Source organism: Chenopodium quinoa, unplaced genomic scaffold, assembly GCF_001683475.1.
Source record: "Chenopodium quinoa cultivar QQ74 unplaced genomic scaffold, ASM168347v1, whole genome shotgun sequence".
Taxonomy (NCBI): Eukaryota; Viridiplantae; Streptophyta; class Magnoliopsida; order Caryophyllales; family Amaranthaceae; genus Chenopodium; species Chenopodium quinoa.
In genome coordinates this window covers 5063058-5089853 of record NW_018742815.1, presented here as the reverse complement: position 1 = coordinate 5089853, position 26796 = coordinate 5063058, and the positions used below count along the sequence as shown (strand labels likewise).

The 26796-nt window shown below is 33.4% G+C and overlaps 6 protein-coding genes across 8 annotated transcripts; all 6 read right to left on the bottom strand.

Annotated features, from left to right (window-relative positions):
- Positions 1–1667: 1667 nt before the first annotated feature.
- LOC110725509 (uncharacterized mitochondrial protein AtMg00810-like) lies at positions 1668–2252 on the bottom strand. The gene has a single exon (XM_021904976.1). The coding sequence runs from the start codon at positions 2250–2252 to the stop codon at positions 1668–1670; it is 585 nt and encodes a 194-aa protein (XP_021760668.1).
- A 7305-nt stretch (positions 2253–9557) lies between these two features.
- LOC110725857 lies at positions 9558–14662 on the bottom strand. The gene is made up of 13 exons (XM_021905322.1): positions 14520–14662; positions 13786–14377; positions 13382–13641; positions 12620–12662; positions 12262–12431; positions 11368–11635; positions 11187–11292; positions 10958–11088; positions 10801–10879; positions 10611–10722; positions 10373–10508; positions 10172–10292; positions 9558–9653 (listed from the first exon to the last, which is right to left on the bottom strand). Exons 3-12 carry the CDS (start codon positions 13439–13441, stop codon positions 10180–10182), a joined length of 1218 nt encoding a protein of 405 aa, XP_021761014.1. The 5' UTR covers positions 13442–13641; positions 13786–14377; positions 14520–14662; the 3' UTR covers positions 9558–9653; positions 10172–10179.
- Positions 14663–16213: 1551 nt separating this feature from the next.
- Positions 16214–19718, bottom strand: LOC110725856. 2 transcript variants are annotated; one of them, XM_021905321.1, is made up of 3 exons: positions 16756–19718; positions 16383–16634; positions 16214–16293 (listed from the first exon to the last, which is right to left on the bottom strand). In XM_021905321.1, exon 1 carries the CDS (start codon positions 19401–19403, stop codon positions 17769–17771), a length of 1635 nt encoding a protein of 544 aa, XP_021761013.1. In that variant the 5' UTR covers positions 19404–19718; the 3' UTR covers positions 16214–16293; positions 16383–16634; positions 16756–17768. The 2 variants fall into 2 exon arrangements, with proteins under 2 accessions (XP_021761013.1, XP_021761012.1); XM_021905320.1 differs by having other exon boundaries at positions 16383–19718.
- LOC110725508 (ATP-dependent DNA helicase PIF1-like) lies at positions 16383–17642 on the bottom strand. Its single transcript, XM_021904975.1, has one exon. It carries the CDS (start codon positions 17640–17642, stop codon positions 16383–16385), a length of 1260 nt encoding a protein of 419 aa, XP_021760667.1.
- A 2290-nt stretch (positions 19719–22008) lies between the features above and the next one.
- LOC110725854 lies at positions 22009–24837 on the bottom strand. 2 transcript variants are annotated; one of them, XM_021905316.1, is made up of 4 exons: positions 24510–24639; positions 23344–23418; positions 23152–23203; positions 22009–23030 (listed from the first exon to the last, which is right to left on the bottom strand). In XM_021905316.1, the coding sequence occupies exons 2-4, from the start codon at positions 23390–23392 to the stop codon at positions 22241–22243; spliced, it is 891 nt and encodes a 296-aa protein (XP_021761008.1). In that variant the 5' UTR covers positions 23393–23418; positions 24510–24639; the 3' UTR covers positions 22009–22240. The 2 variants fall into 2 exon arrangements, with proteins under 2 accessions (XP_021761008.1, XP_021761009.1); XM_021905317.1 differs by lacking the exon at positions 23152–23203 and having other exon boundaries at positions 24510–24837.
- On the bottom strand, positions 24509–26796 carry LOC110725855 (vacuolar iron transporter homolog 4-like). Its single transcript, XM_021905318.1, has 2 exons — positions 24855–26796; positions 24509–24682 (listed from the first exon to the last, which is right to left on the bottom strand). Exon 1 carries the CDS (start codon positions 26697–26699, stop codon positions 26034–26036), a length of 666 nt encoding a protein of 221 aa, XP_021761010.1. The 5' UTR covers positions 26700–26796; the 3' UTR covers positions 24509–24682; positions 24855–26033.

Here is a 26796-nt window from a genome sequence, read left to right as displayed (position 1 = left end):
TCTCTTCCTTCCCCTCCCCAATTCTGACCACTAACTCCCTTCCCCTTCCTAATTCTGGCCACCCTTTCCCTTCTCCTCCCATTTCTTGCCATCCCCTCCCTTTTCCTCCCCGATTTCAACAACCACCAACCCCAGCACCAGCCCACAACACCATCGAAATTAGCGCTTCTACTGCTACTCCTCTTCTATTCGCAAACACACCACTCACAAACGATGCCCGCAAATTCCTCATTGGTTGTGATTGTGGCTGTGAATAGGGGTGCTTTGCGAATTGCGGTTGAGATTGGTGGGAATTGTGGTTGCGATTGGTGGTATTGGGCTGCGATTTTGTTGCGGCTGTGAAAATGGTTAGGCGTTTCGTGGGTAGCAGCAACAGTTGGTGGTTTTGTTGTTGGAGATGCTGAGTGGAGCGCTGGTGGTTGGAGGAGTGGTGCATTGGTGGTGTATTTGGGATTTCAATAGGTGGTTTAGGGGAAGGGGAGGGGCTGGGCGGTCGGGCTTTGGGTCAGGAGTGTACCGCCGGCACCGAGTAAATCCTCTGCCCGCCGACGGGGGTAATGGGTGGTGGTGTGGTTGCTGTCGGTGAGGAGAGGGTTTTTTTTATTATAAAAAATATTTCTAAAATAAATGTTAAAAAAAAAAAAGCTAACTATGGTTAGATATTTAGTTAATATTTATCATTAGTGTTATATTTGACTTAGTATAAAATTTTAAGTTTACCATTGATAATAAAATTTAAGAATGTTTACCACTTGGAAAATTAAAAAGTTGGAGTTCACCAAAGAGAATTTCCCTAACAATAATATATAACTTTTATAATTTTTACTTATGGAGAATTTAAGTTATTGATCGTTAAAGTTTTGCATTGGCAAGCGTGATAAAAGAAACAGGTCAAGTAAAAAAAAACAGAGGAAATATGAGAACTACCTTTGAAAGTTTCAAAGAAAAAGAGAGAAAAATGTTGAATGATGTATTTAGAATTAGAGAAATTTTATTGTATTTGTGAATAATGAAAAATACAGCATAATTCAGCTTATATATGATCTCATTACATAAAAATTTTCTAGAATAAACTTATAACAAAATGAGGGAATCTGTTATAACAACTTTTGCTGAGCTGGCAGAGTTTGTTACAAACTCTGATGACCTGGCAAACCCTTCTATAACCACTTTGCTGAGAGTCCTCCGATGTAGCCATACTCTCAATACCCCCCTTCAAGTTGGGAGATGGTGAATGCATTCCCAACTTGGAAAAAACAGCAAGTATTTTAGGAGAAGGAATTATTTTGGTAAAAAGATCAGCCAATTGAGCTTCAGTAGGAAGATAAGCTAACTGCAATAGGCCTTCCAATACCTTGTCTCTTGTGAAGTGACAATATATTTCGATATGCTTTGTACGCTCATGAAATACAGGATTTTCGAGTAATGTGCAAAGCAGATTGATTGTGACAATATAGAGTAACAGGCTTCAAATTAGTGACACCCACTTCTTCCAATAACCTCATTGTCCATGTTACTTTAGAAGTTGCTGAAGACATGGCTCGATATTTTGCCTCAGTTGAGGACTTAGATACCAAACTTTGCTTCTTGGATTTCTAAGCAATAAGAGATTTTCCAAGTAGCAATATGTAACATGTCACATATTTTGTGCTGTCTACACATCCTGCTTAGTCTGAATCAGAAAAAGCATGAAGATAAAGCTTAGGTAAAGCACTGAGTAAAATTCCTTGGACTTCAGTCTGAGCTACATAGCTCAGAGTATGTATAAGAGCCTGCAAGTGTGAAGTGTAAGGGTGATGCATAAACTGACTTAAAGACTGGACAACAAAAGATAAGTCAGGTCTGCTTGTATAGATTAAAAAGTTCAATTTCCCAACATGTGACCTATACACTTCTGCATCTAGCAAAGGTTCACCAGGCTCTTGTTGCAGTTTCAAACCCAGTGGCAAAGGTGTAACAGCTCTGTTCTTCAAGGGTATATTACAGTCATGAATTAATTCTCTTTTAAATTTTTTTTGACTTAGCAAAATTCCTGCATCAGAATATCCAACCTCAATACCTAGAAAGTAACTGAGCTTCCCAAGATCTTTGATGCTAAGAAGAATATGTAAAGCTGCTTTGAGTTCTTGCATAGCATCAATATCAGTTCGTGTAAGGATGATATCTTCCACATAGACAACAACTACGCAAATCAGGCTATTTCTTCTTTGAATGAAAAGACTATATTCATTTTTGGATTGAATAAAACCCATTTTGAGAAAAACAACAAACACAAATCAAATCTAGAAACAAGAAATATGCAGAAACAAGATATTCTACTCTTGATACCATGAAAGTTTCAGATAAAAAGAGAGAAAAATGTTAAATGATGTAATTAGAATCAGAGAAATTTTATTGTATTTGTAAATAATGAAAAATACAGCATAATTCAGCTTATATATGATCTTATTACATAAAAAACTTTTAGAATAAACTTATAACAAATTGAGGAAATATGTTGTAACAACTTTTGCTGAGCTAGCAGAGTTGTAACAAACTCTGATGATCTGGCAAACCCTTCTAACCACTTTGCTGAGAGTTCTCCGCTGTATCCATACTCTCAATAACCTTGCTTGATTTATTATGCTTTTTATGTAGCAAGAATGAATATATATATACCTACTATTAGGTTAAACCCATGCTAAATATTTCTTTGATAATAAAAAATAAAGATTTGAACGCCAATTATTAAAAAGTATGAAGTATATTAAACATAAAAAATAATTTATTTTTGTAGAAAAAAAAACAAATAGAAAGGAAAATTTTTCATCGCAATGTGACAAGTGTCATGTCAATATTTTCTTTTACATAGGTTCAAATTAATGTAAAAATATCTAGGTATTGTGTACTTTATTAAAATACGTAGTCAACGACAAGTTTTTGTATTATCTCCGTTTTAAAATGTTTGTGTCATTTGAAATTTTAAGAGATTATTAAAAGTTATTTAACGTGGAAAGATGAATTCACAAAAATAAGTTCCTAAAATATTAGGAAGTGATTATTGATAGTAGTATATTAATAACTCTCACAAAGGAGTAGTACAAAATGAAAAGTAGATTCGTAGTAGAGAAGTTGGATATTATACAAGGATGCTAGGGTTGAGCAAGACTTTTTGTATGGGTATGGCTCTTATGTGTAGATCTTGATTGAATTCCCATCACCAATATTTATAATTGAACTAGTTGTTGGCCCGCGCACAACGCGTGCGGTCCCCCAACGGTGATTTTGCTTTGGTGATTAGTGTCTAATTAGTCGCTGTTTATCCTTTAATGTAATTTGCCGTAATTTGATTGTTGGTGGGTGTTGTTTTCTTAGACTATTTAACTCAGATTATCATCGTATAGATGGAGCAAAATCATCATTTTGCTAATATTGTATTAGAGTTTCGTTTGTTATATTTGTTAAAAAATAGAGAATCATCATTTAAACTTGTGTTTCTCTATAGTCCATTCACCTCACTTAGATTTTTACTAATGATTGCATTTAAGTCTTAAAAAAAAATGTTGAACATTATATATAAATGTTCCTATTAGCTTGAAGATGAGAAATTATGACAAAAATATATATGAAGTACGAGTTGGTGAAGTGGTCCTGATTACTGGATCTGTAACTTTCAAACTAATAATATTTCTAAATTTAGGAACTCGCCAACTAATAGTTACAATATCATAAATAATACATTAATAATAATGGTCACTTGCTCATGCTTTAAGGAATAATTAAAAAGGAAATCAAACTTAAACAAATACATACCTACTGACGTATGCAAAGCATTACTTTAACTTTATTACAATTAATTAATTAATTAATTAGTTAATTAATTAATACACTTTGCTACTAATAGTTAGAATAAAGGACAGTTTAATTTTTTAAATATTGATTAATTAATACACTTTGCTACTAATACATTGTAACTATAAGTTTGTCTATATTGTTAGAATAAAGGACAGTTTTAGGTGTTCACTTCTTAATTCACGCGATTAGTTCTTTTATATATAGTTAGCTACTAATTTACAATTTATATATAGACAAATAATTTTCTATACCAGTAGTATAGTGTTGTAGTGGAATTTTTATAAACCTTTTGTATGTATCTACCTTGGTCATTTTTTGTAATAGTAGATCCTTTCGAATTTTTCTAGTGAGTAATTGCTTCAAATATTTCGTTTATTGGTGGAATGATCCATAAAAATAGCTTCATATTTATTATGATTTCCAACAATATTTAAAATAATTTAAAAGTATATTAAATTACATTTATTAAGTAATAGTAATTATATTACATGGTAATATCGTGACTTTACACTATATACTTTAAGATACAATTTTTTCTAATGATATGTAAAACTTTTTTCGCTATTAGCCATCTAACGTGTAAAATCCTCCAAAATGAAGTTGGTCGGTTGGTGTTGATCTTCTATTATGGAGTTTTCTTCCATCTCTTTCATGTAAACACCAACACCATTGGCTTTACCGGCCAATTTGGATTCTGTTTAGGTGTTTAGTTGTCCATTTTTTAGTGATTTTATTTAGTGACAACTCACCTAAACAGATATATATACGTGTACGTAATATGAAAAATATCTAAAATTATAGATTTTCTCATATTTGCACACTTCTCCCAAGTTTATTTGTTGGAGTTGGATTCTTCTGATGGAAATTAATTCCATTTCTTTGACATAAACACCCACTCCATTTGCTTTAATGCATAACTTGGGATTTATTTATACACTTTAATATTAATATGTTACTTCTGCAGTGAATTTAACCACCAGCAACATAATTATATTAAAGTGCATTTTAAGGGAATACGTTACCACCAACTTTGGTGCTGATTCCCTGTTTTACCACGAACTTTGCTGTTGATTGTGTTTTTATGTGTAGATGTAACGGTATTTTTATGTAAACTGAAATTGTTTTTTGGTTTATAATAGGAAGGGGAAGTCGATATATTTTGGTAGTTATTGTTTGAGGCATTTTTTAAGTTAGGATGATAAGGAATTTGTGTTTTTCTTTTTGTAGAGAATTTTTGGTTTCTATTTGGTTTGCAATGTGTTGGAATGAAGTATTTTGTGTTTGCTCATATTCATGTTAAGTCCTATTTATAGTAAGAAAATGCTCCTTTTTATTATTATTTTTTTTTTACAGGTAAAATTTTTTTTAGGTGAGCAATTTGTTTTGTAGTGCTTTCATTATTGCTTTTTATTTGATTGCATGCATGTATGAACGGCCCACCAATATCAAATTGCTAAGCAGCATGATATTCTTGTAAAAGAACATCATCTTAATACAATAATGTAACAATTACTAAAGAAATTACATACTTACAAGTTACATTGAGAATCTTAAGCATTTGGAGAACCACCATGATACGAAGTTCGTTTGACAGTTATAATCTATGTGATTGGTCTGTTAATTATATCACTTTAAATAGATTTTTAATTATAAACCGCAGAAATGTAAGCCAAAATGCTTAGACTATCCAACAAAGCAGTTGGGAGAAGAATTAGAGCAATGATTACTATGAAGCATGATTTGCCTTCGATTGGGATTCCAAATACTCCAACTGAAAATTCCGGGAATACCTTGTTTAGATTATCTCCTTCCGAGATCATGTAACTTGTAGTAACCATATAAAGTTCAACATAAAGAACGATTGATACGATTACTTTATCAGCATTACCAAAAGTATACTCTTGTTTAGCATAAGTAATTTAGCTTTACTTTAACAAGCAAATGAATTGATAATTTGTTCAAATTAAATTGAGCAAGTTTAAAAGTTCAATGGCTTAAAAGTACTACGGCTATTCTCTTTGAAAAATTGTAGCTTTAAGCATCACCTTTATTTTGATAATACCTTGCATAGTGCTTCTGCTTCATAGAGATATTTTACAATGCATTCACTTTAAGCATCACATGGCTACAGCTGTAAACGAATGGTGCATGATAAATTGCAATTGCTGTCATCTCTGAATAAGTGTCATGCATGCTTGTTTATTTTGCTGCAGTATGAACATGCATGCTTCTTCACAATTTGGAATTAATGATGCAACTTTGTTGTCAAGATTCTGCAATGTTGAGTCTTATCTTGAACAAATTATATTGCCATTGCAGTTAGCTATGTTGTATATTTTGGTGGGATGTTCAAATGTTGTGAATTATTTTTAAGAGTTAACTATACTGAGGGTTTTAAAGGTTCATTTAAATTGGGTGTAAGATAATAATAAATAAGACTTCAAAGGATTAAGACATTACATTTCAAATTAAGTTTTGATTTCTAAAGAATGTTCAGCGAAATTGACATACAACCATAGGTTATGTCTATTACGCATGAAATGGACTCCGTCTATACTTTATTCATGTTTCAGTTTACTTGTGGTTTAATATATTAGTGTGGTTGGTATAAGGAGAGATAATAATAAGGATAGTATGATTATATCAGAAATCATATAATCACTATTAGCTATCAAGATCTGATATCAAGATTAATCAGTGTTTTTGAGGAGTGATACTGTAGTAATTTAATGTTTATAGCTCAATTCTGATTATGGGATCATATGAGCTAATTGAGCTAGACTTTTGATATTTAAGTATGAACTTCAATTAAGTGATTTTGGTTGTTTGTATTGATAATACATGATATTAACTGGGTAGTTTGAGTGGGATTTTTACTTTAATGATGTGTCCTTTGTAGTGTACCTGTGTCCATTATTTTTTGGCTCTTAGGAAAAAAAATTGGTCAATTATATGGGTATTGAATTAACTATCATGTAGTGTAACATTTCAGTATTTTTATACTGCCTTGCTAAAATTTTGCTTATTTTTCCAACTTGATGATGATTTAATTCATAAATGTTATGATCATAGATATATTTGGGATTTTATAAAATTAAGGTATGAGCTTCTGAAATGTTGATTACTGAATAGTTCTTACAGGAACTTAGCAGAATTGGATTTAATCTATGTATGGAAGCCATTGATTTCTGCTTATCGAGCATAAATTCGTTTGGAGGACTTCTTGATGGTAAAGGGATGCCTCAATCTCAGCTACTTGGTATTTAGGTCACTTAGTCCCGATCTCATAAGACAATTAAGTGAGCAAAAGTGACTGATTTACATTGCAACTGACGGCCTTAAATATGATGTGGCAAAGGAGAATTTGACGTTATCATACCATCGGAAGTTTTAGCACCCAAAGGTGCAGCCTACTTTTTGTTGTCCATATTGCTCACCAAGATCTCATCCAGTTTGCAAACTTCAAGCTTTTTTGGGATTTTTTTTCATTAGTGTATTTTGACAATTCCTTACTGGGTTTATTTAATTACTATGTATTATAAACTACAATGCTACATTGCTAAAATCAGGGGTTTAGTCTCTGTTCTGAGTTTTTATATATTTATCCCAATTTTGGTTAAAGTGTTATAATTCCTTTGTCTTGTATAATATTTCAAAGATTTTTTCCAACTTTAAATCTAACTGATGCCATTTTGATAGTCCAAGTTGCTGCTTTAAACTTTAACATTTCATATTGCGACTCTAAAGCTTTATTAAGGTCTGTACTGTCCTAATTTAAAGAGCATCCATCAAAATCTTGAAGGAATGGTGCTACTACCATACATGGTTAGCTACACTAATGTTCATGCTATGTCAGATTATGACTGAGACTCATCTAAGCAACTACCCTGGCTAGGATTGAAGGTTGTGTTTTTAATCCTTAGTTGGGTGATCATCTGAATGAACTTCTAAACAATTGACAAATATAACAGCAATTCTAGATGGTTTATTATTGTATGACTTATTTGAGAAGATACATGTGTGTGGATTGATTTTAGATTGTGTACATCTCTTATAAGCTTTTGTACAGTGATTTGATTTTATACTGCAAAGCTGAAGTATTTGCAGTCCATGAAGAGTGCCTTCTCATATTTTGATTCACATGGCTACAGTTTTTATCTATTGTACTCATATAATGTACAATGTACTCTTTATCTTTTAGTAATTGTAATTACTATGTGATGCATTATCTGTTATTTGATAATGTCTTTTATTATTTTATGAGGATTTAAGCTTAGTTTATAGCTATTGAATACTAATAACTGTTGAGTTTATATAGATTTACTGCTGAATTTGTTTGCTTTATTCATATGCTGGAACGTTTTAAATATTGCTGATGATGCTGCTTTTGTTTTGTAGTGGCTGAATTTTATTACTTGGCTTTATATAGAGCAGTAACATTAATATTTTAATTTGAGTATTTATCTTGTATTTATTTATCAGGCTGTACTTTGATAAATTCCAAAGGAGTTATTGTATTTGTGATTTGATTAATAGGTATGTAAGTTTGAAATTCACTGACCAAGTTTCAAAGGAGTTTTCTTTTTATTTGTGAATTTCTCCTTTCTTTCTTTTTATTGTTGAATTTTATAGCTTATGCGACTTATCTGTATTGATGTTTTATAAATTAAGTTTGAATTCTCATAAGATGATTATTTTCTTTATCTTGATCCCTTTTTTTTATAATTTCACTTAGTTCTTTAAAAAAACAGTATAATAATAAATTTCAAATAAGCCACATATATAAAATACTATATTTTTATAGATATAATTTAACATCCGTTGTAATATAGCAATACATTAGACCTTGATCTATTTATGGTGTTTGCCAGGAACACTAACTGTTGTTACTGTTCCTGGGAAACCCTCAAAAGAGCAACTCCTACAGCATCTTACTTCTATATACATGAAATTTTGAAAGTAAGTTGAAGATTAAGTACTACACGATGCTAGAGTTTTATATAAATACATGGGAAACTATCTATTGTGCTTAGCATTCTGAGCAAAAGAGAATTTCTTATAGTTGTCCATATATTTGTAATCTAGCAAAATATTTAATACTTAGATGATGTGCAGGTAGTGCACCTTAGATTGTTGTTCTGCAGTACTCCATTAGGCTATTATATATATTTTTTGTAGTTCACCACCTTATCATTTGTCGTGGCAGATTTGATGGAAGATTATTTCGGCTTCTCAGACTCCACAGTTACAGGTTTGGCTTGCTTCTTGTCAGTTTTCAGGGGGACAGGTTCATCTTGAGCTTGATCCTTTCTTGGTGATATCTCTAGTCCTTGGGCTGTCTTGTTCTTCTCTGGAGTCATTCCGCCGAAGCAAAGTTTCTTTTTTGCATGGAATTGTGATAGCGGTGGCTCGGATTCAGTTTCCTCATCTTGGAATTGGACAGGAGTTTTCCCTAAAGCTTTCTTGCGCTTAAGCGATTCGATATCTCCCTGAGCTAACTCTAGTGTTTGAGTGAAAGGGCTATCTTGTGTATGTTTTTCTGAAGAACCCTTCATGTTTGGGGTTGGAATGACTGGTTCTGGATTCCCTTGTTCCATATTTTGCCGTTTTTCCTTTTCATTTGCATCTTTTGCTTGGTTGGAGGTGCCATCAAATGGTTGCAAAACTTCTGGTGTCTCAGGATCTTCCTTAAGTTCTATACCCTTGAGAGTCCATTCTAGAACATTGTTCTGGCCTAAATGCGATGTAGGGCCTACTTTAATGTAGAACGGTTTGCTGCTAAGCATGTCTTGAATAGCCTCGAATGCATTGTGGTCATCCTGCATTGTATTTATCATCATGGCAAGTATTAGTATTAGATCAAAATTTGTAAACATTATAATATATATCTTTGACCGTGTATTACACTAATATTATCTAATTAGATGACTATATTTCTTTTCTGCTTTTTTTTTTACCTTTCTTTTTTATTTATAAATCTTTCTAGGCGGGACTGATTAGCAACATTACTCAACAATTCATTGTCAATTGAGGCATGGCATTTTCACTGTTGACAATTTTACTAATAATGGTTTTTTTGTGTTCTTGGTTTCTAAGGCATAAGATAAGAGTGCTTGACTTTTTCAAGTCTACTGGACCTTTAAACATCTCATGGGTGATTGTCTATTGGAAAATCTATATTCTAGATTTATCTTAAGCTTATCTAATCTTATTAATTTTCTTACTTATAATTTTAATTTTATGAAGTAAGAACTTTCAAGTACTCTTTGGAAATTTACATGGCATATATAAACTGTTTCAAAAATTAGAAGGTAGGTACATGGTAATTGTAATTTACCGCTTCTTTTATGGCATAAATTTCAGCTGCACTTCTCCTAAACAGTCTTTCTGTGTCATCGTTGAAAGTGGTGAATGCCATAGTTCCTGTGCCATCGCTAGCCTCAAACTTAAAGGTTGTCCTGGCATGAATTCACAGGAATTTTTGTTAGGTACAATATTAACAGATAAGGTTGGTGTTTAAAAAGAGCTAGTGTTATACCTCTCAGTGCATATGCATTCTTTCTTATAACAAGAAGTGCAAGAATAACGCTTCTGCAATGGAAGGTTGGTTCGTTTCCAGCAGTTTGAATGGTTACCTCTATCCATAGAAGTTCTTCCTGTATGGTGTTGCTTGGCTACAAATGTATTATAATTCACAAAATATCAGTTAGAGCATGCACACTTAATTTTTAGTGAGTTGTAAACCTTGGAAGAGGTTGTAATGAATTATATTTCACCTTTTTCCGTCTCAGTTCAGCAATGGAAACAATTTTTTTATTTTCACCTGGGTACTTAACCTCTAATACTCTAGTTTGCCTATCTAATATCTTCTGGTGGAAGAGGTTAGCCCTGCACATTGTTCATTATAGAGATGATCAGCATACTGTAATTGTTGTTGTTTTTGCTAGGCTAAGTTTTGGTGATTACCAGTCAAACAGCTCACGTGCTCGATCCCCTTCAGGTTTATAGATTATTCGAGTAGACATACCAGAATTCATTGAAAAACCTAAATAAAACAGATAGTGTTAATTTTGTCATAGTAAAAAATCACCCAGGATCTAAAGTACAATAGTTTTTGTCTTACCACGTCGAGTATATGGTTTAAGAGCCCTAAAACCTATAACCTGGAATGCTTCTGCCCAATTAGGTAATTTGTCGAAGAATTTGGGTGCTGTTAGATCATTCCACAATGAGATGGTGAGCGGTTGATCGCAACTGTTACATGAAATACTTATTGTTAGTGATTTCAAATTGTAATATATATCAAATATTATTTTTACTAATCCTGAACATTTAGGTGATCTGATTTTAACCTTTCATCAGTAACGACTATTTCTCGTACGAAGCTCTCTCGCTTTCCATCTCTGGCTTCAATTTTCCTTGGCTCTTCTTCAACATATAACACCACACCCACGATATCTGTGAATTCAGATAAGTTTGTTAGTGTTTTTTAATTGTATTTTTATGTGAAACTGTTATGTGAGTGCAATATACCGTATTTCTCATCAGGATCAACTGTACGAGGTATACTTGCAATGGGTTGATAGTTAGGCAGAATTGGTCCAAGCTCTGGATGAACTGGCTGGATCACAGTTCTACTACCAAAAGCCATTTGGTACGGAAACTGATCAAGTTCAGTTCTCCATTTTTCGTCAATGAATTTAATAGGTGCAGCAGAAATGTCGTATTCACCTAGGTACTGTAATGCTTCTTCAAATGCTTCAATTTGATCGCCAAATAAAGTACCACACATCCTATTACCCTATAAAGCAGAAAGTGATAGTGAAACAAGGTGAGCTTAATAACTACATTATAAGGTCCTTAAACTTATTAATTATATATAATTTGCTATTATATATGTAGAATAAGGCATCTTTTGTTTGAGATATAATTAAAGTGCCACAGAATATGTGCTTTATTTAACATTATTTTGGCTAAAACAAAGTGATTTTAACATTGATGTAGTTTATATTATAGAAGTATGAAAAGGTCACACAAAAGATCTATGTATAATAAGCTTTGTAGAATAGCATACTTATAAGATGTTTTAGATTTTATTGTAAAATAAATCTATATACATTATATTTCACTTGAATCCTGAACATTCAGACATAATTAGGGCTGCATTATATTCTAGCTTTATGTGTACTATATTTAACTAAATCTTAATCTGACCAAGATTATAACATAAGTAAAAGTACGATTATAGCATAAGCATGATTATTTCAAGAGTAGTTAATGTAATTTTTGTACTGTCTACCATAACTCTTTAATCCTACCCTAATGCTTGATATGATTTAGATTACAGTTAGGAATATTCTTTTTGTTGCATCATAATTGTAATAAAGCTAGTGTGATATTTACATGTATAAAGTAATAAATGCATACCTTTTCATCCCTTAGAAGTAAAGTTTGGAATCTAACTGTTTTTTTGGAAGATAGTGTGTCCCTTCCTTTTTCAGCAACAACTACTCTTACTATATAAGTCTTGCTTTCTGCATTTAACTGATCCAAGTACACATACTCTGGCTTCTGTCTAGCTGTTTTGTATTTTTGATCTGTGTATACAAATGTTTTTCTTGTTATTTTGTATAGAAGTAGTTTTAGATGATAATGTAAGATGCTAGAACATTTAATATTAAATATTATTTAATCAAGCATACAATCAGGAATTTATATAGGAAAAACATTAACAATAATTGAGCTAAAGGATAATGGAAGCAGTGTGTAAAAGAAGGGACCATACCTGCCATGGCTGAGTAAGTCACTGTTATTGTGTTTGATTTCTTCTGTGAAAAAAACGAAATGCCAAAGATGAAACACTTTTTATATGAGTTAGTACAAATTTTAAAAATAGGAAATAGCTAGAATACAGTAATTGGGGAAGGTTCTGGTAATAGTGTTTAGAATAACTATGGTAATTTTTTTCTTTCTTCTTACTGTTTGCACTGTTCATTCCATACTTTAGGTAAAGAATTCCAGCTGCTCATTGTACTTTTATATTACTTTTTAAAGATTGCAAAAGTTTATTGTTTTTATAAGTAATAAAGTAATAATATCTTGATTTTATATAATAGATAACCGTAGCCTAGAAAAATGTTGGAGTACAATTTTCCTTTTTTTAAGGGATTGGCTTATACAATAAGTCATAATCAAATTAGACCTATATATATATATATATATATATATATATATATATATATATATATATATATATATATATATATATATATATATATATATAGAAATGTGAAATATTGTACAGCTTTTAATATTAACTTTTATTTTATGCTAGAAAGCTTAATTTAAACAGTTCACCTTAGTAGGCTGTAATTTAAGCGTATATGGTTTTTTATCTCTTTGTTGTCACATGAATACTGATATTTGTCATCAACCTATATAATATAACAATTCATATACTCACTAAACATGATCGAACAAATCATAAAAATACTTAAAATCAATGCATAATCAACTTTTATCTACATGAGATAAGAAATTATGATACCTCTCCTTTAATGTTTGGTTCTGCAGGGCTTGTCAACAGAACAGCCTCAGGACAAAACATATCATGCTTTGTTACTTAAATTTCTTCTAATTAATTTGGTTTGCCGTGAAACCTGTCCAAAGAAATCAGTTTCTTTATACCACTGTTTATTGAGCTTGAATGTGATCCTAGTTTCACCCAAGCTGAAGCCCGGTCAATCTTTCATATGCTCATAGATTGCATAGGTATATGACCTGGATGAGCCACGCAGCATTATAGACCTAAAAGTTTAACGATTATTGGTTTAAATTACATTATTAACATGACAACTAATTCAAGAGAGAGGGGTACTAATATATAAAGGAGGAAGTGTACTCTATAAAAAGTAGAAGTTTATATAATATGGTGAAGATTAAAGCAACTACCTTTTATCAGTATTCAATGGGAATAACTTGCCCTTGAGTGAAGGATCCCACTGTCTACAAAAGAAAACTTCCACCTGATCATCATCTGACATAATCACCTGAAAAGTTGTTGCTTTAATCTTGCATACAGTTAGCAAATAGCCTTAGTCAAATCTGTAAAACAAAGCCTAAAATTTACAAGTTTATCCATTTAATTTTGGTAAACTAAGAAAGAAAAAGGCGAGAGGAACAAACATGTCAAATGTCCCTGGTGTATTAGCATCATTCCAAACAAGATCCCAATACATGCATACATAACACAGTTAAATATATCATTAAACAAGCGGAAAAAATAAAAAACTCCACATGTGATGATCAACTTTTCTTTCATTATCTTGAATTTTGTTTCTAGATTGTATATAGAGACTGATTGAAGTATTGATTTCATTAAGTAAAATGACTGTACAAATCTGATTATATAGAATGTTTACCCTCTATTGTCCTCAAGATTTCGAGATTCAAGCAAATTGTCAATGCCATTATAAGCTAGTCCAGTAACAATTTCTCGTGGTTTAGATATTGTCACTCGAGCAATGCCATTGTCTAATAATACCTGCAAGTAAATACTCCAGTTTAAAATCCATGCAGAAATATAAACTCTTAGAGAACTAAGGTTGAATATATAATACTCCATGTCAATATGTCATTGAATTCATTGAATAAATTCAAATATATGAATCCATAGATTTACGAACTTGTAGACCACATGATGCTATCAGCATCACATTTCTTAAGGGCTTCAATGGTTCCAGAGCTCAGAAATCTGAAAAAATATATACTCTCTTCTTTTGTTCAGCTCTTCAAACTATTACAGCAACCTACAAGCAAACATACCAGTACTATGAATAAGCACACCATCGATCACTCTACCCAAGCATTACAGTACAAGTTCAGTAGGTCTAAAATAAATTCAATAGATTTAAACTTTTAGATTCTACCTAAGCTACCTGTTGAATTTGAATTCATAATTGTCCTTTATCCGCTTGATGCAATGAGCTGCAATTGCTGCCTTAGTATTAAACTGAAAGAGTGAGACCAGAGTTCCAACTAATCAAAACCAGATATTTTAGTTGAAAGCCATATGACCATTAATTGTATAAAAATAGAAATAAAGCACCAGCTAACAATTAAAATAGCATTATGAATTAACTTATTCAGGAATAAAAAAATGAAAAATAAATAAAAAGAAAGAAAGAATGATCATGAATAAAAATGATGTATTAAGGGAATAAGAGCAATGACCTTTGAAAAATCACTAAAACCACTGACCTGCTTATGTCGTTTGCTGATTGACGTTGATCCATGAAGCCTAACAATAAGGGTATCTTCTTGCATGACAAAATAGAGCAAAAGAAATAAAGGGTTTGAAATCACATTAGATCTTCAGTTAAATAAATAAATCAGAAACAACCATTAATTATTCTAATTGCTCTTACAACCAATAATGTTAAATAGTGAAGCAAACATAGTTTAATTTCAACCATCAATCATTCTAATTGCTCTAAACAATACCAGCTATAATCAAAGGAGAATTATTATTAAAAGTATCGTGTCCACTATAAGTGTATGCTACATCAAAACATGTAAGGCGAAAGCTTGACAGAAAACCAATTTATGCATGGTTTGCCTGATGATCAAGAAACAATTAACAAGATGCTTATACATTTCGTTTCTAAACCCAGAGTCTGATGTTTTAGTTATCACAAAACCATGCCAGCAAAATTGCTGTGGAGGAATCTTCTGAACTGTTGAAGGACTTGAAATCAAAATATATGGCGTTAATATTTAGTACATCTGAAGACCTGTAATTGAATATTCAGCAATAAATCCTGAGTCAGGTTTTTTCTGCCAGTAGACATGTAATAAAGTCCAGACAGATTTTCTGTTCACTCCTTCCTTGTGATGTCAAAGCCGGAAAACCCAATAGCAATTTACTCAAAATTAAACACTTATTACTCTCCAAATAACAACTCATATAATACAAAACACCTATTTTAAAACAAGTTATGATCTAGAGTAATAAATTAACTGTCTACATTTACTAAAAGTAATCTTTTCTCATACGCTATAGAATAAAGCCCATAAAAGAATTCATTGAAAAAAATCACATGTATTAAAGTTCAGAATGCATAATTAGAATCAATTAGCATATTAATTTATTACAGTAGTCATAAAGCCCTGTTAAAACAATCACACACACACATAATATACAGTCTCAATCTAAAGCAAGAAAGATATGACCCACAATCACTAACCAACCATTATTGTCATTAAATATCACCCATAGTTAATGCCATATATGAATTAGTATATTCACATTCAAATGGATTGCAGCAAAATAGAGTATATTATATGAAGCAAATAGGGGAAAGAAAAGGCATACATGGAATTCAACATTGGACCACTGCTGAAGTGAATGCACATGACTTAGCTTATTTTAGGAATGATCTAACAGCACCTAGATTACTCCTGCAAAATAAGAGAAAAACACGAAAATTAGGACTGCCATTATATATTTCGAAAAATCAACTTAGTAAGCTTAGTCAATGTATAATCACCTAAATTACTCCTGCTAGCTTTAGGACAGCATAAGATACGACATTTTTAACGGAGTTTTCTGAATGCTGTAAAGTAGGAGCCACTGATACAACTCTCACTTTATCTGCAGACCGTGCACGTGAAAGAGCCACATATAACTGACCATGTGAAAAACACGAACGAGGGAGATATATTAACACTTGATCTAAAGTTTGCCCCTGTGACTTGTTTATAGTCATTGCAAAGCTGAGCTTGATAGGAAACTGGTTCCTCTGAAATTGGAAAGGATATTTCTGAGAACTTGATGGTCTGAGTTTAATTCTGGGTATAAATACATGTTCCCCTTGATACTGTCCGATAGAAATCACGCACTCAATTAAATTAGGGAAAAACCTTTTACATATAAGGCGCGTTCCATTGCATAAACCAGAAGATGGCAGAAGATTTCTAAGCAATATTACTGGGCAGTTTTCTTTGAGCACAAGATTGTGAGGGCTCATTCCACCTGCACATAGTTTATTCAGGAATTCTGTAGGATATACGCTGCCACTATCATCTAGGACACTGTCATAGCTTGTATAAGATATGGCTTGTCCTGGGAATCTCTCAATCATGAACGAATTTATAGTATCTACATCGTCATTTATAGGTGTTAGAACTGCCCTTCTTGAAAAGATTTGAGGGTCCAGAGCACCCGAACCAAGTTCTGGAAAAGAAGATTTGAGTAACTCATCTATTGGATCAGCATCAGGCTGGAAAGTCTGCACTATCTGTGGTGGCAACTCAAAAAAATCACTTTCCATGGTCTGCAGTTCACCGTTTCCCAGTGCAAGTAAAAACTGAGAAAATGAAGGATCTTCCCTAGCTCTTAGATTTTCAGTTAACCTGAATCTCCGCAAATGCTGCCATATATAAGAACTCACTATACTTGCTTCTACTGCTTCTCTAATAGTCTTGTTAGGAACAACAGGCAACACTTGTCGAAAGTCTCCACTGAAGACAATTACCTTCCCATCAAATATCACATCACTATCACATATGTCTTGTAATAAAAGGTCTAGAGATTCTAGATTTTGCTTGTTTTCCATAGATTCTTCATCCCATATTATAAGAGTTGTTTCTTTTATTAACGCTGCCAGGCTACTTTGCTTAGAAACACTGCAAGCTAATGAAGCATCACTGTCCAATGGAATTTTGAATCTTGAGTGTGCTGTTCTACCTGATGGAATATTTGCTGCAGCTATTCCAGACGTAGCAGTAGGTAAAACAATCTTATTCATAAGGCGGATCTCAGCATATAGTGCATTATATAAGAACGTTTTACCAGTTCCACCAGGACCATCTACGAAAAATGCCCCTGGTTTTCCTTCTACGATATGCTACATAATACAAGTAAAAATTTCCTTTTATGCGGTATTAAGCAAGCCACGACTTTCTATACAATTTTGAGGAATCGGAGCATCTAAGGCATCTTGAATGTCTTTTGTTCTATCAATCTGGTTATCATTGTCTTCCATTAAAACAGCCAGACCACAAGCAGATAATGACTTGCCCATGGCCTCTAAATGCTGCTCTACTGATCTGACAGTTAATCTTTTAACTTTGTTTTCAACACCAGGGTATTGGCGTGCAAAATCTTCTGATAATGCAGAATAATATTTAAACCATAATTCTTCAGGGTTACTCGGCTGACAAAATATAAGAACAGTTGCAAATAGCCGGCGTAAAGCCCGAGGGAGCTGAATTTCAGTTGCTTCTGCCAAACAAATGCTTGCAGCATCGTCCTCTTCCAAAATGCCAGCTCTTAGACATGCTTCTTTGAAAGTTGCACACACATAACCTTCAATTGTGCGCAAGTCTGTGAAAGATTTTGGACTTTTGACATTCAGTAATAGAAGCCGAAGGTAAAAGCGTTCACCCTCCGAAGGAGCGACAAAAGTTAATCGCCCTATCATCACTTTTTTATTTTGCCGTTTGGACCATGATTTTGATGAAGCATCCCACTTATAGTGTTCAGGAAATTCTACATATGAGTAACCAAGACCATTATCAGTAGTTGCATTCATACGGAAGAACTCAATTAATTGAGTCCTACCATAAACACCGCTTGCAATACCAACATCCAGACGTTCATAAGGGCGTACACAAACTGTGTTCATGTCTGGAATATGAACTGACAAAGGTAAGACTGGTGGATGCATCTCAAATAAATCAAATCCAAAAATTCTCCAAGCTGCCTCACATGGCGACACCCACCTCCTCGACTGAAACTGAGCAATTTCATCGTTACAATTTTTATCTTCAGCCAGAATATTGAAGGCCACTCGATCGTGTCCCTTGTAAACATACTTATATAAATATTTCACTGCTTTAATAGTTGAACAAACTTCTACGTTCAAATGACAATCAAAGAGTGCTGTGAGATAGGGGTTATAAGGGACAACCCATCGGTTATCTAACTGAGCATTTCTGACTTTCAATTGTTCTCCAGTATCAGTTCTCTTATAGCAAGGATAGCCATCTTTATTTGTTGTTGTTTGTGCGGTGAATTGTTTTGGGTACCCATTTTTACAAGAAACAACATTATCCTTCTTTCTCATACAAGGACACTCTGGATTTAAGTGGCCACATGGTCCATGCATCATATGCCTTAACACAATTTTACGCAGCTCAGGCTGAGTAACAGGAGATATTTCTGCACAGACATATTTATCATAATCAGCAGGACACTTCATCTTATGATGTTGCTCTAGAATCAATAGGAAATGAGCATGTGGCAATCCTCTTTTCTGAAATTCTATGACATATATCATTGCTGCCACTTTACCAAATACTTCATCTTTTTTTATTTTGTTTTTCAGAGCAATCAACTTTGCTCGAAATATACGAGCAACTAATTCTGGCCGGTCTTGTGCGGTCTCACCAGGCTCTAGCTCAGCTTTTATCTCTGGCCAATTTGCATTGCAGGTCATAGTGACAAAGAGATCAGGTTTCCCGTATTTCTGCACAAGAGCCATTGCATTCAAATATCTCCTTTTCATATCACGAGGGCCTCCTATAAATGATGGTGGCAAAATGAACTTATGACCAACATTAGCTGCACTTGTCTGGCCACTCTCTACAGTGTCTAGAATCCCTTTATAAAGATCCGCTCTTATTGTATCTTAATTTTGCCGAAAAAAATCTAACCTTGTGTTTTCAACTTTGATATACATGTCTGTGATATACTGCAAAAATGCACGGCCTGCTCTTAACAGCATGTTTCCTGGTCTAATTTGAAGCTTATAGCAATAGTATTCCCTTGCAGAGATATTCTTATCAGCTTTGGTATGTTTTCCAGAAGCTCCTACAAACATTAAAGTCCAGAGAAAATTCAAATTAAGCATACGATAAGGAAACACAAGAATAGAAACAGCTTTAAAAAGAATACCATTATTCTTTTAAGAACTTACGAGCAGCCTCTGCATCTAGAAAATCTGCCGGAGTGTGCACTGTGCAGGACTGTATCGGATCAGGTTCGGTTGCCACTTGTCTGTCTCCACCATAAGAAGTTTTCTTTAAACCCTGATGCCAACCACATTCACCTCTTGGGAATAGCAAGGGATACTGCAAAGGATCATAGCACCCATAAAAATGAGCAATCCGATGAGATTTTGAAGACTTTGCTGTTACAAGAACATGTGGCCATGAACTCTGACTTGACGAAACACTATCAGGCCAGATAACAGCAACTTCATCTGAAGTGGGAGAATTATATACTCTTTGATCCGGTACAGTGTTTGAATTTATTATAATGTTAGTACGCTCATCAACATTTACTTCTTTCAAAGAGCGGAAAAATCTTGCATATGGATTATCTTTAGTTATTTGCATTAATTTGTCAATAACATCTTGTCTTAATTCAGGAAAGCAGTCTGTTCTGTGTTTCAATTCATTTTGCCCATCATAGAAATAAAGTTGCAGATACTTTGGACCATTCTCATCTGGTAATAAGTCTGGTACAGAATGATATATTTGGCCATGCAGTTTAAAGACATATATACCTTTGTATGTTTCTCTATTAGTTTTACCTCCAATTGAACTAAAAGCAAATAAGTTATTGTATAATCGTGCATATTTTCTAAAATGGAGAGCATCTTCATCTCTTGAAGTAAAAAGCCTCATTAATTCAGGGGGATATTCATTTTGAGTTATTTTAATATCACCATTGCCACAGCAAAAATGTAGAGTTTCAAACTCAAACTTCTTAGCTCCACACTTATCACAGTAAGTAGGTGGAGATAATTCTAGGGGATGCCTAGGTAATGGTTTTCCTATAGTTGCCGCAGGGGTTTCTGTAATAGCATTAAAGGATATTTGAGATAATTTGATTGTGCAACTGTGTATGTGTGCTAAATAGATAAACTGAAATTACTACTAAACCTTATATATATTCACTTTGGTAACTCAATGTAAGGCAAAGGACCCACTTTCAAGTACAATATATTTCGAAGGTCTTGATTAGGCTTTTTCGATTTTGGTTGTTCTGCTTGACTGTACAAAGAATAAAGAACCTATGAATTTAGTTCACCAAAATAATAATTTTATTATTTTAAATCATCTATTTTACCTAGTAGAATTATGAGTTGATACCAAAGCACTCATTCGCTTTGATTTTCGACCTTGAAATAATGGTCTCTTAAAATTAATAGGTGCACCAGCTATCATATAAACAATTAAAACAATAACTCAGCAACTCGAACATAAAATAAATATCATAAATGAAGATAGCAATGCGCATATAAATTGAAAAACTTATCATAAGCATCATGCAAAATTTTCAGATATACCCATATTACTTTGCTGTAGACCAAGTCATGTCAACCATTTGCATGCACATCTCAACAATTTGCACAAGTTATTAATGATCCCAGTTTATGTCATTAACTGTAAAAAGAACATATATAGAAATACTCAGAAGGTGCAGTTAGCAAGATGTTTTTTTAATAAAAAACAAGGAGCAATTTAAAAGGCTCTGCAATTTAAATCCTCACAAATTTGATCAATCTAATACACTAACTTGCATATCTCCTTCAACTCAAGCAATTACCTGTTCCAATATTTGCTCTGCGTAAACTTCTGTGATTAAAGCCAATAACAATAATTCCTGAATTTTACACTGATCTCGAGTTGAAATTGCAATATCCCCCTGTTTTCACTGCCACAAAACAAAATAAATGAATTCTACTAATCTACTACATTATTTTGTACCTTAGTAAGAGCATGTGCATATCATTAACAATACTTGCTTTGTATTATTTTATAAAGCCATTGAAGCTTGTCATTACCTCATCTTGTTACTTCCTCTAACTCTAATCCTACTTTAAAGATTTCCTTTTCTCCCTATTCCCTCACATGCTTATATACATACATGAACTAAGTTATACAATCGAAATTTGAATATCAGTATACATACATAGCTACCATTTACTGCAAACAGAAAAGCTAATGCATAATTAAAACCCGTATTTACATTTTCCATGTAGCTTCAAAAAATAAAATACTGAACATATTTAACACCAAACATGAAAGAGCATTGTCAAATTAAGAAGACATACAATTAACAATAAAATTAATCAAAGAGCAATATTAAATTAAGAAGTCATGAGAACTACAATAAAAAGTTAATCCATTCATTACTCAAGATACACATTACATTATATTTCAATTACAGCCTTCAAGTCTGTTTTCTAATGAAAAATTTCAGCCATTACTACTCATAGACCTAGGCTCTAAGACAAAAGGAAAGATAATAAGCATATATCAATGCTAAATCTAAACACCTATATCCAGGCATACAACTTTCTACCCAAAATACTAATGTAAGTCTCCATATAGGCTAAACAAACTTTGCCCGCTTCCATACAGTCTCTAATTCAGGTATGCCAGAAACCAAAGGTTCAGCAACTCTAACAGTAGAAGAAGATGCTGCATCTAATGCTGTAACCGAACGTCTTTTAACTGGAGCAGCTGGAGGCAAACCAATCTTAGGGATCTGAAACCTCTCAGAAGTAGGAGTCAAGCATTCATCAGTAGCAAAGTTTTCCTCTCTGGCAGCCAAATGCTCCTTTAATTGGTAAAACCTTCTCTTTAGAGCACTGCAAGCAACATGCTTCTCCGAAATTGCACCATAATTAGCATCAATGATCTCTAGATTATACTTAGTCACCAAGTAATGAATAGTTCTTTTGGCAACCTTTTGCCTCGCATCAGCTAACTCAGGACAAGCATCACTATATATGCATTCCATTTCACCTCCATTATGTGGGCAAGACACTGTTAGCCAAGACACAAAGCCCAAATTTTCAACCCAAATAGTCTCTAATGGACTCACCTCTGCTCCAGTCCTTGTAACAACAGCTCCTAAAAAGCCTACAAAGTCAATCGTCACATGAACAACATCACCAGATGGTTTTTTGCCCAAAATCTTCTGTGCACCAGGCATCACTATCCCTTTTTCACTACATAACTCAACCACCTTATGCTTAAAAAGCTTACTGCATAGCTGATACATCCTTGCTCTATCGGATGTAAAATCATTCACCCGCACCCCAAACTGGTTCATCAATTTCTGCACAGCTTTTTGAGCTGCTCTTTCTTGGGACTCCTCAACTGTGTTAGCTTCCCCACTGAAAAATACAAATTCAGACTTCCCACATTCAGTCTTAATACGAACACAAGCATTATTCCTATCCCTATCTATGAAACCATAAACCGGTTTAGGAAAATTTAAACAATCAATCAATTGACCTAAAAGAGGTCGAAATGGAATGGCAATTTTGCTTGACTGAATAGCCATAACCTGTAACCGGGAAAAAAAAAATTAACATATACATCCTCTAAACTTAAACTACAATCAAAGTGCAACAACTAAGGTAACATATGTAAGAAAACCAAGCCACCTTATAATATTCCAAGTTAAATCACTAACAATAAACTTACCATCAGTAGCTGCAATTAATTTTACCAGCACAGCCAGCTCCAAGTGCATACACCTACAATTATTATTTTTTTTCCCTTTTTTTTATCCAAAAAAAAGAAAGAAGAAAAACAAAAAACACAAGGGCAAAAAAAATTAAGCTATGTAACCAAATTGAATGCTTCAGAAATAACACAAATGCATAAACAACTAATTTCAAGTAATTGTTCTAATTTACTTTCCTATAAAAAATGTATAACTGTAAATTCAAATATTGTACATTAATGTATGTCCAGGAAATTATGGTGTATAAAAGTTCAAGATTCATTAAGTCAATATCCAATGTTGTCTGTACAAATGAGATCCATAAGGAATTAAACCCATGATATTATATTTTTATCAAAATCTAATTAACCAATTACCCCAGCAAAGTTTCACATACAAACCTTTTCTTTCAGACAGAAGATAAAGAAGAAGCAAGTCAGAAAATTGAAACAAACCAAACATGCAGAACACATATATAATAAAGAATAAAGCAAAGAACATATCCCATATATTTTATTAGCCAAAAAAACCAGACCATATAAATTGTTCTAGTACATCATAAAAAAATATCTTCTCCTCAAAAATTATTAAATAATACATTGCAACCAAAAAAGACATCTGAAATATACTCTAGTTTATTTTTAGCATTATTTATAGTAAAAAAAAAAAAGGTATTTTTATCTCTTCAGAAAAAAAGGAAGTTAGTACACACTAAAACCCCTCTATAAATTTTTAAATACACATAGATACACATTACAACACCAAACTCTCCAAAAGCAATTTCCCCTATCACTGTAGTTTCTGAAGCTAAGTTTATATTTAAATAATAAACTAATAAGACAAATTTACAAGAGATATCACTGTATTTCGTTCATAATCTCTTTATAAAATCCTTAAACAAAATTTATAAGAGAAATTAATTTTTATTACACAATGCTAATTCTAATTTTATTTAAATTAGCTAACTCATGTTTTTAATCAATGAGATACTACAGGTAAATTGAAATGGTACTAATTCTATAATTAGATTTGCTTAAAAACACTTCTCACGTCTTTATTTTATAATTGATATTTTGATTTTGAATTGATATTTTGATTTTGATTTAACAAATTTCCTACTGACAAATACTCAAGAGGAGAATACCTTATAGCACAAAACAACCAGATCCAAACAAATACCACCACCAGGTCCTTCAAATTGGGCATATACACCACCATCAGCTCCGCAAATTCGCGCAACAACACCACCATTAACTCTTCGAAATCGCGCAACTACACCACCACCAACTCCTTGAAATTCCGTCATTGACACAGCCGCTGCAACACCCACACACAATCAAAAATCAACAATTAATTTACTAAGAAAGAAAAAGGAAAAACGAAAAAGAAATACCCTAGCCATATAAAAACAAACGAAAGGAAGAAAGACATAGCTAATGGGAAAAGAAAGCAGGAAAGAAAGAAAGAGAGTAAGCTGCAGAACACCGACAAAGAAAGAGGAATTGCCACGCGTCAGCCCACTGAGACCACATGCAATGTCAAAGCAAAAAGACCGAAATAGCCCGGTCAACTTGGTCAACCAGAGAAGGGTGCTAAGGGGCAGGAACGGCAAAACCGTCAATTTCCTGTTCATAAGGAACAGTAAAATTGCTACAGTCTTGGTGCTTGGGGCTTTTATAAAAAATGAAGGTTGAAAGAAATGGCTAGAATTTTATAGAGTTCTCTTCATCATTCTTTAATTCCAGTCATAATATTCTATCACAAATCATACAAGTATTTTTTAGTTGCTTTGAATTTCAAAAGTTCTCTAAATCATTTAAATGGCTTACATCATACAAGTTAATAGAAAAATCTAGAGAAACGATGAGTTATACTTTTTTTTGACGGGAAAATGATGAGTTGTACTAACCATGCAAGATGTGTTTAGAAAAATTTAGAACACACATAAATACTTAACCAAAAGAATGGGCCTATACAATTGGGTCACCCCCAACCATAAGCTTTGGACGATGGAGTAATATATATAGGACTAAAGATGAATCAAATTTATGCATGCATTTCCAAGCTAAATGTCGTTTTCATTATTTGTGATTTAGTTTTGACCATAGATTACCTTAATACATCAGTGAAAACATCCATAAAGAAATAATACATACTATCACAACATTGTTATCTATATGGTATTAAAAACATTCATAAAGAAATAATTCTCTTTCGACAATTTAAAATTTTTTTTTTTTTTAAAACAAAGACCGTATGCGACAATTTGGTAAAAAAAGAGGGTGCCCTATTTTGTCATGGTGAGAAACAAAGTTGTTTCTTCTCACATGGCATATTTGTAAATAAATCAACAACTTTATTCAATTGTGGAGCCCACAATAATGAAAAAGTTGTTGATTTATTCACGAAAATATCACTATGAGAAACAAATTTCGTTTCTTACCATGAGAAACAGGGATTTTCCCATAAAAAAATACATTTAGACAATATCTAGACCAAAAAATAAGGACTATCCCACATTAAATCGACAATAAGTATCTTTCTTTTCAAATATTGCTGCTTGAAACAAAGTCCGACTCTTTTGGATACGCAATGCCCCCTTCTGAAGGTCTTACGACGGCTACTTTTATTGAAGAACTCGCGATGCTAGGGGTTCGTAGTAATTAAGTTACAGCCCATGGGACCCAATCAACTTAGTTAGGCCAAAGGTAATACCCATTGCAAACCAACCACCCAACAAAACCCTCAAAGAAGCCCTTAAAATAGGAGCTTTTCCTAGATACGCCCCTAACCACCCAAATACCACCAAAGCCACCGTAACAGCCGCCGGCACAACCCCGAGCCTCACCTTATGATTCTTTACACTCAATGCCGCCAGAAGCGGCACCACGGCCCCCACAGCAACGGCTAGGGCAGAAGCAAACGCCGCTTGTATAGGGCTTGGCAAGCTCTCCTCCTCCTCCTCATCCTTCTCCTTCTTCTCTCTTTTCCTTTGAGCTAGCTCGATGTCTACTTGCGAGTAGACCGACACGTACTCTCCGATGGCCATGCTGCAAGCAGCGGCAACAAGGCCGGCGAAACCAGTGAGTATCATGGCCTTAACATCTTGCTTCACTGCACCTACACCCATCATTAGAGAGGCTGTAGTAATAAGCCCATCATTAGCCCCTAGGACCGCAGCACGTAGCCACTGAGCTCGTTTCGTGTAGTCTAAGTCGTCGTTTTCCCCCTTGTCAGCGCGTTTTTGACCTTGATTGTTGTCTTCATACACGCTGTTTGCTCGAATTGTTTCTAGTTCAACGGTGTTACGATGCACGGTTTGTCCAGGCTCCATTTGTAAGGAAGAAAAATAAGTGATTGTTTTGTTATTAGATAAGTTTGAAAATTGTAGGTTTTGAAGAGTTGAAAGGTAATAGTGAATGTGCTTTGTA

Excerpts from the sequence above, each read along its gene's own strand:
- LOC110725509 (XM_021904976.1), bottom strand. The coding sequence starts at position 2,252 with ATGGGTTTTATTCAATCCAAAAATGAATATAGTCTTTTCATTCAAAGA.
- LOC110725857 (XM_021905322.1), bottom strand. The coding sequence starts at position 13,441 with ATGTTTTGTCCTGAGGCTGTTCTGTTGACAAGCCCTGCAGAACCAAAC. Across the intron at positions 12,663-13,381 it reads AACCAAACATTAAAGGAGAG|AAGAAATCAAACACAATAAC; the intron begins GTATCATAATTT and ends TTTTTTTCACAG. Across the intron at positions 12,432-12,619 it reads GACTTACTCAGCCATGGCAG|ATCAAAAATACAAAACAGCT; the intron begins GTATGGTCCCTT and ends TTGTATACACAG.
- LOC110725508 (XM_021904975.1), bottom strand. The coding sequence starts at position 17,642 with ATGAATAAGATTGTTTTACCTACTGCTACGTCTGGAATAGCTGCAGCA.
- LOC110725856 (XM_021905320.1), bottom strand. The coding sequence starts at position 19,403 with ATGAAAAGGAGATATTTGAATGCAATGGCTCTTGTGCAGAAATACGGG.
- LOC110725854 (XM_021905316.1), bottom strand. The coding sequence starts at position 23,392 with ATGCACTTGGAGCTGGCTGTGCTGGTAAAATTAATTGCAGCTACTGAT. Across the intron at positions 23,204-23,343 it reads ATTAATTGCAGCTACTGATG|GTTATGGCTATTCAGTCAAG; the intron begins GTAAGTTTATTG and ends TCCCGGTTACAG. Across the intron at positions 23,031-23,151 it reads TCCATTTCGACCTCTTTTAG|TGGGGAAGCTAACACAGTTG; the intron begins GTCAATTGATTG and ends TGTATTTTTCAG.
- LOC110725855 (XM_021905318.1), bottom strand. The coding sequence starts at position 26,699 with ATGGAGCCTGGACAAACCGTGCATCGTAACACCGTTGAACTAGAAACA.